This window comes from Mycteria americana, chromosome 5 (assembly GCF_035582795.1).
Source record: "Mycteria americana isolate JAX WOST 10 ecotype Jacksonville Zoo and Gardens chromosome 5, USCA_MyAme_1.0, whole genome shotgun sequence".
NCBI lineage: Eukaryota > Metazoa > Chordata > Aves > Ciconiiformes > Ciconiidae > Mycteria > Mycteria americana.
The window spans coordinates 20,948,306-20,963,189 of NC_134369.1; the positions used below are offsets into that span (position 1 = coordinate 20,948,306).

Below are 14,884 nucleotides of genomic sequence, written 5' to 3' on the forward strand. Positions count from 1 at the left end.
ATGTTGGCCTTGTTGAGTTGCTTCCCCTGATACTTGGGGGTTTGGGTTACTCGGCAGCCTCCCTGCCAGTACTGCTGGTGATGTGCCAAGCACTGGAACTGCTCACGAGTCATGCACAGCTCAAGAGGGACAGACCAGCTCACCCATCCTCCAGTTCTCAGGCAGAATCATACCTGCATCATTCCTGGCCAGTGTTTGCACTGACTTGTTTTAAATACCTGAGGACCCCATCCAGCTATCTGAAATTCAAGGCACAGGAATAATCACAGATGAGTGGATGCACTTTTTTTTAAATCAGAGGCAGAGGTGTAAGAATAAGATCTTGAGATTAGCCTTAAAATTACAGAAAGTGCCTGACTGCTAGGGAAAATATTGCACTACATGCAGGGCTACTATCTGGCTGTTCATATTTTAGCCCATGTAATCCTCCAGTGCAACATACAGAGAAGAAAAATCTTGTTGCTGACTTATGAATACAACGTGCATGCATATATGCTTAAAACCATTCTATATATAGCAGGGATCTGATTGCTCTTGTCTATTAAAAGAACCAACTGTATCTAAGCACCTGATGTGCAAGGTCCAGGGTAGGAACACAATCTAAAGAATGTGCTACCAAAACCCAGGCCTAGAAAGTTCAGCTTTATAGCTCCTAATTGATGGGGATGTACTTTACTGCTTAGGTAACCACATAGAGCTGATATAAAATTTTCACTGAACAGTTTCCATTATACTATATGCTTTAAAAGTTTCTAAACTTCATAGGGTTTTTTATTTGTTTTTAAGTGAAGACACTCTGAAAGACTGGTATGCCTGACTCAAGAGCCCAAAATAAAACTCAACGACTTCCAAAGACTGCAGATTATATGGATCTGATGCTGCAAACACTTCTATATAAGAGCGGTTTTGCTCAGATGACTTGTCCTTTCCTGGTCAGAAGGATTGTTTCCAGCAACAAGTTGTTCCGTGAGAAAATCACATTGGGTAGGACACACTTCTGAAGTTAAGTGTTAAGCATTTAAACACCTTAAGTTAAGCATTTAAACACTTCTCCAAATCTTGACACAGTCTCAGGTCACAGAGGTCAAGTGTATTTTAACTGCCTTGCCGAATAAAGTCTACCAGTTGCTAAAGTTTTATCAAGTATTTGCTCTGCAAAACACATATGTCTATTAGTGACAATGGGCAAAGGCTACTGTTTGTGATTATTTGAATCTTGGTTATTATGGCCAGCTGCTTGTGATTTGGGATCTGGGTCATCTGCCCCCCCCCGGCCCCCCTTAGGTAATACTAAATATCAAACCACTCCCTCAGTCTCAAAAGATGGGCAGATCTATGCCCAACCATCCACTTTTATAGTCCTATAGGGCATGACACTGGTACATCATGAGATGTTCAGGGCATCATCTACTCAATCTAAAAAGATGATGAGATCATAATAAATCATACTCAATCTAAAGAAATAATATTAAATCTAAAAAAGATCAGATTAAATCTAAAGAGATCATGAGATCATAATTTAAGACTTCTGTGGTCAGTGGACAATAGGCCATTCCTTTAGATTTTTCCAAACAGCTTCTGTTCTTGTTAAGGAGATATTGTTTATATTACTGTTAATACACAGAGGCTTTGAATAGTTTAATGATACTTCTGATTTTTCCAAAATATATTATATTTTTCCAAATTTTAATAGATCCATTTTTGCCCTTGAAAGAAATGTAAAATGAAAACTCACATGCTAATAATTTATTAAATTATTAACAATAGAAATAGATTAAAGTTGTACTTTTGTAAGCTCCTCTACTTGATATGTATTTGGAATAACGATTATTAATGTTTCTAATATTCTTAAATAAGATATTCAACAAGTAGTGAAGAGCGGAAATTCTACTTTCATTCATGTAAATGCAATCCAGAGAGGTCTTTGGTTTTGTTCCTGAGTAGAAGAGCATGTTTCATTTTTAAACTCTACTGAATGCATCCCTTTGGTTGCATATCTTTCCAGAATTCCCAGTTACCCAGTTAAACCTTAATCATGAGCTCAGCCATTATTTCCATCAGTGCCAAGTGGGGTAAAATATAGCTCAGTTGGAACAACAGTATTTTAGACTCACCTGGCACTGCCATAAATTAATGACACAAGGTAAAATACAGAGGCACATCCTTCCTCTAGACTTGATGCTAAGCTGGTGTAAGATCCAGCTTTGTTCCTCTTAATTTTACAGATCCATGCTGAAATATATCAACTGATGGTCAAAACAGCTGGCCACCATGTCCTGCTTAAAAACTGAAATGGATTACTTAGGGTCTGGCTCTGCAGTGATATTTCCAAATTGCTGCTCTACAGCACAGAAGCCAGCCCTCATAAAACACTGCAGTTACTAGTACACCTATCTACAAATGGTTAGTAGCACATGTCACTACCCAATGCTAACCCTTCACCAGAGGTTTAGGTCCAGTACCTGAGGAAGACTGGGAGAGACAGGAGTGGGAAGAACAATCAAGAGAAATCCTTTCAATGAGGTCCTCACCACAGGTCTCCCTCAACTCATCTTCACAGCTGTCAGTCAGGCTGCAGTCTTCACCCTCTTCCTCATCACTAAGAGTTACCTTCAGTGCTTGGGCGTCTTTTTCTTGCTGATCTGTTTGCAGACACCTGGACAACATCAAGTATCACACCTTTAGTTAGCGTTTGAGCTGTGAATATGCAGCCAGCCAAGTGCAGCTTAGCATGGCCACACAGGCAAACACCCAGATAGTGGATTTAGTCACCCACTGTGATTTCCCACTTTCCTGGAGATATGGAAAATCATTCTAAATGGATCAGCCATCTAAGCTGCCTGCGTCTAATTATCTGAAAGTGTCCTAAAGTTAATCAAGTGAAATGGGGCAGGTTTAAAATACTACACAGTAAAGTAAGCTCAGAGAAATAAAGCCATTTTTACTTCCAAAACAGCCATTATCTGTCTATGAGATGGGGGAATCTCAGCATGGCATTATTTTCCTTTCAGCCTTTCATTTGGTTAGGCCAATGTGATGCTTGCAGAAAACCTCATCCTCTTTCACTTCTTTCTCTGTCTGAAGGTAAACACTGTCAGGGCCAAGAATGTCTTACAGTTATGAAAAGTCATTTCCTTGCTCTCGCTAAGCAAGCAAGCCCATCCTGCCTATGCTGGTCTTCAGCCTGCTCTAGAGAGAGGTCAGAGCTTCCCCTAGGTTTCTTCTCCCTTGCCCATGCCGCAGATGCTCCAGCAGGGAGGACTGATGGAAGGATTGCCACCACAGGGACAAGAAGGCAGGAGGCCAAGTCTATCCCCTGAAACCGCCACTAGGTGGCCAAAGACTTTATTTTATTATTGCAGCAGAAAATGAATGCTCGATTTACTGCATGACAAGATTTCTCTGGTGGTCTCACCGCTTATGCTGCTCTCTCCATACTCTCTGTTCAGAGAACACATCTTCCTGGTGCAGATCTCCTCCTCCAGAGCCGTAAAGGTTTTCTGTCCTCATACCGCAGAGTTTCAAAGGGCTCACTGCAAGTGGCTGCAAAAATGACAGAAGTTATCTTGATAACCTCAGGAGCTCTCCCCAGCTCCATTTCTAGATTGTGGCTTTCAGAAGGCATCAAAGTCTGCTATTACTCCTGAGTTTTCAGATCACCCCTTACCATTTTTTTGCTCTTCAGTTTTAAGAAGCCCCACACCCCAGTCGTGTGCACCGTTACAGCTTGAGGAACCCAAGGTGGCAGTAACAAAAATGTTGATTTATATCTTGCTGGTGTATAAGCCTGTAGCATCTATGCCAATAAGCATATTAGGACCAGTACCACAGAAACCGCATCATTCAGCACATGACCACAGTCCCCTTCCACATCCTAGTTTATAACACACAGTAATTCACTCAAATGTTCAAACTTGTTTCAGAAAAGCTTCCAGTGCTCAGGCAGTGGCAGCAGAGAGACAAGGGAGGGACGCATTTTTTCCAGTGGGTCTTTAACATCTGTTATCAGCACTAAGTGAGGCTGCCGAACAGTGCAGTGGTGCAGGTGTCCTGTGCATGCCGTCTCCCTGATTTAGCACAGCCTGTTTAAACGTACACACGTGCACGTGTGCCGTGTTGAACCTCAGGGCCCACAAAAGCTAACCATGACAAGCCAGACTGCACCCCCTTACACACATGGGTATCCTCTCACTAAGTTACTGCCGAAATGAGCAGGCAGACCCACAGGGCTGGAGTAACCCGCAGGGCTGGGGTACCACCCCACTTCCAAGAGGAACAAACTTTGGCTTTGTGTTTGTTTAGTCAATAGGAATGACCTTGCAGCATTAGCGATCTAACTATTTATGCCAACATCAAAGAAACACTGCTGAAAAAAATCTTTTGCTTAATAGCTGTTGTAGAAATACCATCAAATTTTGCAATCCTGCCTTATGCTTTGCTCAGCCAGGATGATAGGAAATGCGCCGCCAGCATCCAATATGTGATTTTCATGTGTTTCTTTACAGCTGATGGTTAATTGCTGCTAGGACATGGGCACCTTTGTAACATCAGGGCAAGAGACTCTCTGTCCTCCTCAAGGCCAATTGCATGTTGGGGGGCTTTTGGGCTACAGAAGACAGTGAGCTGCCACAAGCCACAGTGGGAGTTCAGTTTATCCCAGGATTTATGTGGCTCACCAGGCAGGAATATAAAGTATACAAGAAAAACATACACCTAGCTTGTGCCTCCTTGCACAAAGGGCCTTGGTGGGATTCCCACATATAACTTGACTGAGTCCTAAGAAAAAAGGAAAAAAGAAAACATTTTACTCCAGCGTTTAACAAATGGTGCTGTCTTTGAAATCAGTCAACATAATTTCCCATACACAGGAGGATGTAATATTTCATGGTGCAGGTTCACAGTGTCAGCTGGCATGGCCTGACACTGCTGCTAAGAGGCAGTTTCTCTGTTTCTAGCAGAATTTGTCTCCTTCTGCTCCTGCCCTGTCTCCTCCACTGTGCTGGTGGAAACATTTGTGTGGCCACATAGTGAGTCAGATCAGGGAACAGATCCAGATTAAAACTAAATATGCTTTTTTGGGGGTTATTTTTGTTTGTTTTGCTGGGTTATTTTTCAGCTGGATCTTGATCAGAATTAGGTCCCTGATGTGGCTATGCAGATGCTCTTGCCAAAGCAAGAGACAAGGCAGTAAAGGGGCAGGAAGAAGCAGTGAAGATTGGGTGAAGCTGTCTCTATCAGTAGTGCTAGCTACCTAAAAGTGCACGTGAATTTATGGTCTCATTCCCTGGCAAGCTGTACTCGCTTTCCACGTACTTTTCCAAATGCGCACTCAGCTGTTGACACTGCATTGCTTCATCTAGTTTATTGTCCTGAGTCCTACCTACAGCAAGGAACTGAGGTGGGACTGGCATCTGAGAGAAGCAGCCCACAATGCTGGGAAAACAAACACCATCTTCCTATCTAATCTGCACTCTACAGGCCAGTGGAGTTGCACTGTCAAGGTCTTCCCAGGAGCCAGGGAAGGTTGTCTTGGGAAGTGCCAAATATTGTACCAGAAGTGAACTCGCTTTCCATCCAGCTGTCCCCAGGAGCTGCTAACTTGGCAGTACTTCCAGGTGGCCAGGGCATGAAGGGCAGTGGTACACCTGTAGATCAGGTATGTAAAGTCAAGGAACTGACTCCTCTTGCTGAGGCACCCACCCCTGGAAACCCAAAAGAAAGTGCTCATTGACAGCAGCGATGCTACTGCAGTATGAGACTGCAGTACACATAGTTTGAGTACATGATCCAATGGTGACTGAATGTGCATCACCACGCCCTTCTAGAGGACTACCTTGGACCACATTCCTATGACTGAACAAGATCTGCCCAGATGTGACTTAAGTGAGTCCCTGCTAGGCTGACGTGTAATTTAAAGGACTGAGCACGACAGCTTTTGACGAGGTGTGAAAGGCAACTTCAGCAAGGGAGCAGCATTGCAGCATGGGGCTGTCAAGAGGGACAGCAGCACATAATGCATAGGGGCGAGGAGCTGAGGAGGGGGAAGCCCAGAAGACTTGGACCTTCTGCTGCAGGGGGAAATAAAGGAAAGCCCACGCTACAGCAGGTGAGTCCCATGGATGAAAATGTATGCTGAACCTGATGTAGCAGCAGCATGGGTGGGTGGTATTCAAAGCACCCAGGCTTTCATTAGCAATAATAACATTCAGAAGGAGGTGGAGGTGTGGGAAAGAACAGGATTAAAAAACATACATTACCATGTGTCAAATCACTGGAGTCATCTTCTGGGAACAGCTCATCAGAAACAGTGGGATCTGGAAGAGGACAGCCACCATACAACAGGAAGACATTGCTAGATTTCCCTGCATTAGCAGATGACTGCGCAGTTCCAAGTCTGGAAGTTGTTGAGGGTCTTGGGCTGCATCCAGGCTGCCTTGCTACTGCCCCAAGATACGGATCTAAGAGAGAGGTTTTGCTAGTGTAGGTACAGTCATGCAAGGCTTCAAACCACACCATCACTGTACACTGCCAATATGGTGACTGCTGCTGCACACTTGGAGCTGTAGGAGACAGAAAAATCTGTCATTGCAGCTACAAGAAACATGCTGGAACGGGTCAAGCCTCGAGACAGTGGGCTTCCTGGTGCTGCATGCAGTCCCCTGTAGCTGTCCTCCGCAGATGGCAGAACCTGGGGATCCCCAACTAAACCAAAGTCCTTTCCCACCCTCCTCCTGCTCCTGGGCACCAGGAACAGGCTGCTAGCTGAGGATGGTGTCAGGAACCACTCTGTGCTCGCCACTCGCGTCCGATTGCCCCACAGGTGAGCCTGGATGTGTACAAGGCTCTGCTACTTCCCCTGTCTGCATGCCTAGGGTAAGAGTAAGCTGCCTCTCATTTGCTGCCCACCTGCCTGTGGGGGAACCACTGCAGGCTTGTCACAGGCACAGTCCAAGGCCCTGGTCTTAAAATATATTGCTTAAATGCCCAGGCACAACACAGATGGTGATGGCCACCTTACCAGAGCTATTAGTCAATCAGGGCAAACCACACACCAGGAGTTAGGGAAATCTGGGAATGGCAGTAACAGATTTTTCCAGTACTGCCTCAGAGACAGATACTTCTCTACCACAGAAAGAAAGGCAAAACCCGAGTTTTTGTAATGCTACAGGGCAGGGTAGATTATACAAAAGCTAGCGAAGGCAGACAAAGCCCTGTCCTCTTACCTGCTCAACCGCTGGCTGTCCTGGGAGCACAGCACAGCTGTAAGAGCAGCACGTGCAGCTAACAACCGACAGGAGAGAGAATTTCATTTCGGTGCCTAGATGAATAGCATGCTTTGTAAAATGTTGAGCATCTACCAGCTCCACAGTGGTGCAATCAGCTCTGCAATAATATGGCCATTTCCTTAAGAGCTGAGTGTTAGGGACCTTTAAAAGATCTTGGCCATAGTTGTTAATACAAACCCATGAAATACACCATGAGTGAAAAGTACCCGAGTCAACATTGCTATAGGAAAGAAAAAAATATGGGGATATCTGAACCTGACCATATGAGCTCATCAGTTTAGAGCTGAAGGCAAGAATATAAGTCTGGTTACACTAGGAAACAGTAAGAATTCAGGATTTTGTGCTCCATCCCTACTGCTTCTGTCAGCCCACTTTGTTAACTAGTTTTCTGAACCACAGCTGATGTTGCCAAAGCAGGATCACTGAGGGATCAGATTTTAATGGATTTTTTCCTTTATATATATATAACTACTATTACATAGTAGTTATATATATATAACCTAACTATAACTACTATTACAACTACTGATTTGGATCCACAGGTATTAAATAAATGACAAACATATGTACTTATTCCAAAACAAACTAAATTTTTAATGGAGTACAGTTGGCAGGCAAACCACAACTGGGGGAGCTGGGAAGCCAACTGCATTGCCCACACTAATGGGAAGCAACAGGACCAGTTATAGGAAATACTTTGTAATATTTAATGGTACGTGGTAAAGTGCATGTAGCATGATACGTGAGAGCATGGACATAGGAACTATAACCATGGCTACAGGCAAGGGGACAAGAGATTTATTTTCAAACCATTTACTCTCTACTAATGAATGTAATGAACTTAATCACAGAGGCAAAGGAAATGGAACAGGTCTATTACGAGACCACGCGATCTCAGTTGCTAGGATGTTGCTACCATTCAGGGGTGGTGACCAAATTGCCTTTCCTATTATGAAATTGGAGTAGGAAATCCTGCTACATCCATGCTACATGGGATTGACTGCTACCACAGAAAGGCTGTGAACAGCTGTTGTTGAAACATTCCTTTCCAAGCTTTGCTTCTTCCCATCACGCAGAATGAACGCTAAGTACAGACTCCCAGCTGCTGCTAGATTTGCTTGATGCTCTAGAAGTCATCTGCATTTTTCTGATCTTGATGCCCAGCTTAGGACAGCTTTCACTTAAATCTGCACTGTGCCGAATTCCAGCTTCCTCACTTCCCAAGTGAAGAAGACAACATCCTTTGTCCCTTCGCTATAATTAAACGTTGGCTTTGAAGAGGCCAGCTTGCTCTTCATTTTTCTTTTTCACACTTCATAACCTGAAAAACAAACCCCGATAGGAAACCTGACATACCTAACCATAAAATGTCTCCAGCTAAATCACCTTCCTTGATGGATTCCTTGATGATTAGCCAATCCTCATGCATCTTCTTGGAAGGAAGGAGAGCAGTCTGGCTTGCTGGTATTTCATCCAAATACTCCAAGTGGGGAATGAGTTTTTTTACTTCAGCTCTGTAATTATAACCTGGTTCCTGGAGAAATTGAGAAAGTGGTCACTTGAACAGTTTATTTAACAGACACTGAACTTCCACCAGCAGCACAGCAGTGTTCAATTTGTATGACTGCCATATAACTTGAAATGCCTTCTACGAGGCAAACCTATTGACCTCATTCAACATAAATAAATACAGTCAGGAGTTTCATTTCACTGTGTTTTTTCTCCCCACATAATTTATACTCAAATTGCTCATGAACGTGTCCTGAGCACTGCAAACACAGGCCCCCTGCCCAAAGGCTCCTTTGCTGTTTACCCACTGATGACTTTAGCATTCGTCTTCGTTATGTTATGCATAATGTACAAAAGCATAGAAGGCCACTGATGCCCATGGAAAGCCTGGGCACCCTCAGCATTCAGCCAGCCTCTCTCCCTGCTTTTGCGATTCTCTGGTTGCTGCATCAATACTCAGGTGATGGGAAGACTTGAAAACATGTTATGAGTGTTGCTATGCCTGCTGATGGAAAAAGAAAGAGCATTTCCATGGATTATGTTTTTAGACACGTCCGTAAACCAGCTACAGTGAATGAACTGCACTGATTTTCTGGGGCAGTCTTCAGGGGTTTGGTGTGTGACACTGTTAGAAGCGATGGCTTACTTCAAAGTACGTTTTCTTCTGCAAGAGGTCGCATGCCAACAGCAGGTGCACAGAAGGCTAAAATGGACTGCACTTGGGTTTCTTTTCTGTGTGTTGGAAAAACAACGTGCTTGCTCCCAATGCACATGGACTCAGCGTGACAGCCATGGGGGAAAGCACGGGTGCAGCCCCCTTCTGTATGTGTGGGTGGACCTGACACATTATAAAATGATTCATGAGCACATGCCAATGCTTGGGGACCTCTAAGCAGCAAGGTCAGTGCAGAACAGTTACAACTGTGCTCAGAGCACACTGCGAATTGGGCTGTCTTGGTAGATTCCAGCAGTAGAAAGACACCTTCATGTGGCACCTTTGTCTTTGGGAAAACTTAGCAATACCTCAGGGCAGACTGGGTCGTGCTGCTTTGCAATGGGAATATTTTTGGTTAAAGTAGTCTCAGATTACAAAAGGCAGCAAATAGTGATGGCGATCCCTTCTACTTAAAGTAGATCCCTTCTACTTAAAGCAAGAGTGCACTGCTAGTGGCAGAATACGAATGGACAGCTACCTACAAATCAATTGCTTCATCCAGATAAATGTTACACTTCTCAAGACATTGCATGCAATATTAGAAAACCCCACAAAGCCAAGTCCTCGTTAAACACAGAGTTGTAACAAACAGAAATCTTTCTGTGGGACCTGGCTGGCTGTATGCTCCCTCCCTCTGCACTATGCAGCACCGAGGCTGGCAGAGGGAACTCACCAAATAAAGTGTGTGTTTGTTGTTGTTAAGAGGCAGACACTAAATTTCTCTAACTAAGCCTTTAATCTTAATTTAGAAAATGAGTCAACCAATCGCCATGCTACCCCGTACCCCATGTACCCTGAACAGTGCCTGGGCTACAGCCAATTTCCAGCCATGTCCTGTTGGAGAGAAGCATCATGTTACGCTCATGTTACATTACTGCAACAGAGGCTGCAGAATTTATCATCAGGTTGTTGCTCTTGGTTTAGATAACAGGGGAAGATGAGCTCATCTGAAAATTGAATTGAGAGCAAACAGGCCATCTGAAGAAAGAACAGTAAATTTAGCTGGACCATTCTGCAGATTAAAAGTAAATAAATAGGAGAGCTTTTACAGAGCTGTAGCAAGGGAGTAGCTGTACAAGAAGGAGCTTGAGGAATTAGAGCTGGCCATCTAGGGCACACCAAAGTAAGCCCACATCTATTCTTTTCTATATTTCAGGTGACTTTTCTATATCCTGAATAAATGCAAACAACATCAGTTGAAACCAAGAAAGCAACAGAGCCCATGGAGAAGCTCTCAGCAGCTGAGGGCAGGGCCAGTTTTGTAGGGCTGAGCAGCTTCCCAATGTGGAGACTGGGTGGGAGACTACAGTGAATTTACAGTCTGCCTCCGTTACAGCTCAGGGTAAAACATACTGTTCTGCAGATTCCCTCACCAAATTCTGTCCGGCATTTGAATGCAACTACTTGCACAGGAGTAGAGACAGCCATTCAGTGTGGAGAAGAGCAGTAGGGCACACCACCACATACCACTCATCTTTGAACTCCCATTATGTGACGACACACAGCAGCATCCCAAGGACTGATTTCCTCAGCTAAACAAACAAAGGGCAAGCTGACATTTCTCCATTACAAGTACATTTAAGGACTGAAGATGCCAAGTGAAAACTACGTCCTCCAAAAATACCACTTTCATTGAGCTGGAACGACAAGGGAGTAGAAGCAGACTTTCTATGCTGTTAGCATATACCGCACCATTTCCATGGTACGAAGCTATGATAAGGAAGTGTCAGAAGTTGTAGTTGTCTCTGTGGGAGTAAAAGAGTAAGTAGGCATGCTTTTCTATCAGAAGTAGGCAGTACTTCCTTACTGTAGGAATATGTTCTTTCCTCTCATGATTGCATCTTCCATAAGGGAGAAATGTTGATGGAAAAATAATTTTGGTTATAAATAGTTCAAGTGTTGTCTCTGAAGTATATTTTTACCAGTTCAAAACAGAAAGGCAAGTGTATAATATTTTCTTTTGGATTCCAGAGAAAGAAATTATGATAGCTAAAGCACTGCCTTCTGTGGCTCCTTTTACTGAGGGATATGATCAAGCCAATAATTACATCTGAAAAATGCTAATAACTCATATATCTAAAAAGTGCGAAGATTTAAAATATGCACATATCTATTACATGATTGAGTTTTAGTGATAGCACCTCAGTTTTCAAGTCTAAATCCAGGACAAATATCAAACCCAATCTTTTATGCAAACTAATGGCATGGGCAGGATCACTTTGAAACGCAAAGTGAAGCTATGGAAGGTCCTGCTCTGCTTTCTAACCCCTGCGTTATCAGCTCTTTACAGTGCCACTGGGGATTGCGCTATCCTTAGTGAGTGCTGTGCATTGCATACCTATGTGTGTGTGCATAGCCCTGTGACTTTCCAAAAGACCTGGATGACAATGTATCGTGCGCTGGCCATAAACTGTCATCTGATGATATGCATTAGACATTATGTGACCAAAATGAGGAACAGTCTTATTTGACCAAGTTTTTTAAACTGATTTTCCTCCAGTTACCTTTTCACTACATGCCAAGATGCTTGTGTTTGTATCCCAACAATGCTTTTTTTTGAAGCAGGGGAAAGTGGAAGAGAGCAATACAGCTCTGAGACTGTTCATGTAGAATTAGATCTCCCTTACTTGTCTTGTTCAGTGTCCTGAAACCCAAAGCAGATAATGTATTGCTGTGTTTTCATCTTTGTGACACAGATGATCTCATACCCTCAACAAAATACCTCTGCAGAAATGATTTTGTCATTTCAGTACATAAGAGGTGAAACACTGTATTTTGTATCTTCAGCTTTTGCTGAAGGTCTTTTTGGTCATTTCATTTTAACTTTTCAGGGAAAAGGACAGCAAGCAGTTCCTACAATATAGCTTTTCCTAGTTATCTCAAGCATCATTTTTCTGAGGGTTCAACTTTTGAGTGTGGTGGTCCTGGAGCACTGGCTGTTGGACTGGAGAGCCTCCAAAAGAAATGCAAAAGCCCAAAGATGGATATCTAATTGAGATAATTGGCACATCTTGTAAGAAAAATATTGCCTATTTTCTAACCTGCTGCAAGATCCCTACAGGCTAAAATGATCCATATAGCTGGGGTCCATGCTCTCCTTGGTCTTCCTTTAAGATGCCTGTTTGCACTGCAAGCTGGGAGAAGACAGAACAGCTGTACGGATCAGAACATCTGATTTCTAGTTTAATCCCATTCTCACAGGTAAGAAGGAACACATTGCTAGGAAACAGGCCTAAGTCTTTACTAGCACTCCTTGTATTTCATTTCTGTTCATCTTGGAGGCAATACCCATGAGAGGACAAAATCAACAGAAATGAAAGTGGCAAATGCATCCCATGTCATCACTCAGAATGATACAATAGGAAGATGCAGAGACATTTCTCATTTCCAACTCAAACTAAAAAAGCACTGCCAAAAATTAACACGATATATGCAAATCAAGTCCTCACCTCTGCAGATTCTGCATTTGGCTTCAGACAAATAAGGTTGCCCTCCACTGTCAGGTGGCTCAGCTTGCAACAAAGTCCTAGGTACTGCATCTGGTTGATGTCCTCAATATTGTTCCCTTCCAGGTCCAAAACCTCAAGGTGATCCAACCAGGTCAGTTGGCTCAGGTCAGAGATATTGTTATAGGCTATGTAGAGTTCCTCAGCAGAAGTAAACAGAATAAATGTGTAAATCACAGGCTTGCACAAGTAACACTCAAGCTTTGCAAAATGTTTTCTAATATTTGAAATATTACATGGCACAGCATGAAATTAGCATGGAAGTGAACATTTTTCAAGTGTGGCTGTTGCCGCCTTAAGTAACTAGTGCTAATATGGCAATGAATGCTATGCTGCATTAGGTATCTTCAGGATCAGTCCTGAATGTTACGCCTCATTTAACAAAAAAACACTGTAGCATCTTTTAAACTAACACATGCAATTCAAGGCATCCAACCAAAGTCCTTTAGAAAAACAAAGGGTGAGAAGAGAACAAAGAGTACAAGTAAAGAGAAGAGTATCAAGTGAAGATAGTTTTGAGATTGTCATTTGGATGGACACTTTTAGAGTAGTAAGTAAGATATACTTACTTTTAGAGAGCTGCAGGAAGAGATCCCATCTAAATCTGAGAGCCCACAGTGAGCCATCCACAGGACATAGAGATGGGACAACGTGGTTCCGAGATCCCTTATAAAAGAAAGAATTCAAGCTCTAATTGAATGGATGAAGGCACTCAAGACTTGCTTTCTTTTTCCTAAGACTAGGCCACTGCTACTTCCTTCAAATCTCACATTGTTTACAAGAAATGTCATTTAAAATGTTCACCTTCAAAGGTGGAGAATAAAATTATACCCCTCTCTACCTCTCTCTTTCTCACAGACATCTTTGTTCTTGTATGACAACATGTCACCCCAGTTCAGTTTGATTAAGATTCTTCCAAGAGCTACATCATGGTAATTCAGCCATAAATCGCAGGTAATTGCTAAAATTAAGTGAGGTTTGCTTATGCTGGTATCATTTGCTCTACACACATAACCCAAATTAACATATCTGAGCTGACTGCACAGTCATCTCACTCTGTCCTCTTATGGAGTTACCTTTCTTCTGATTTTGTGGTTGAAAGGAATAGCACTCTTGCCAAATAACATTTTTTGAACCAGCAGAAAATTATACTTCCTTCCATCCTACTTTCCTACCCTTTAGGTCTAGCAAAATGTAAATAAGGAATCATTTGTATGATTTCTAAACTTTCTGGTTCTAACCCAGAAAAACACATACTGACTTGCTTAACTCCATGCATGTGTAATGTCCCACTCACATTGCAACAGTGCATAATACAAAGATAATGCAAAATGCAAAAATGGTGGCAAATCAAATTGGGGGCTTAACCACCTTCCATCTTTGGTAACATTAAGTTGCATAAAACCACTACCCAAACATAAACAAAATACACCACTTTATCAAATCCCAAACCAACCAAAAGCTCAGAATTCTCTACTGTAGTCGTGATATCAGACTATCTGAATAATAAAGAACTAAACAGCGGGGAACTAAATACAAGGACAGTTTATCAGAGGAGGTAGAGACTAGCATGGAGTTCACAGAATCACAGCAATAGTTGAGGTTGGAAAGGACCCCTGCAGATGCAGATCATCTTGTCCAACCCCCACGCTCAAGCAGGGACAGTTGCCCAGGACCACATCCAAACAGCTAAAATAGTTCTTAAATAGAGATTCTTGGACTTCAAAATGTGGATTAGCTATCTTCTATAATATCAACTTTTATAATATACATTATAATAAATAATATATACTTTAATGCATTGTTTAGGGAACATTACAGAAGATTAAAGAATATGGTCATGGGCCCCCTTCTGATCTTGGAAAAAA

The 14,884-nt window shown here is 42.7% G+C and overlaps 1 protein-coding gene across 1 annotated transcript in view; it reads right to left on the bottom strand.

Annotated features, from left to right (window-relative positions):
• Positions 1-14,884, bottom strand: part of LRRC56 (leucine rich repeat containing 56) — a 66,528-nt gene that overhangs the window by 2,555 nt on the left and 49,089 nt on the right. Inside the window, exons 5-11 of the mRNA XM_075501466.1 lie at positions 13,586-13,682; positions 12,960-13,157; positions 8,643-8,820; positions 6,258-6,560; positions 4,712-4,776; positions 3,416-3,543; positions 2,463-2,656 (exon numbers count right to left, since the gene is read on the bottom strand). Of these exons, the coding sequence (XP_075357581.1) occupies positions 2,463-2,656; positions 3,416-3,543; positions 4,712-4,776; positions 6,258-6,560; positions 8,643-8,820; positions 12,960-13,157; positions 13,586-13,682 (1,163 nt within the window). The remainder of the gene's footprint in view (positions 1-2,462; positions 2,657-3,415; positions 3,544-4,711; positions 4,777-6,257; positions 6,561-8,642; positions 8,821-12,959; positions 13,158-13,585; positions 13,683-14,884) is intronic.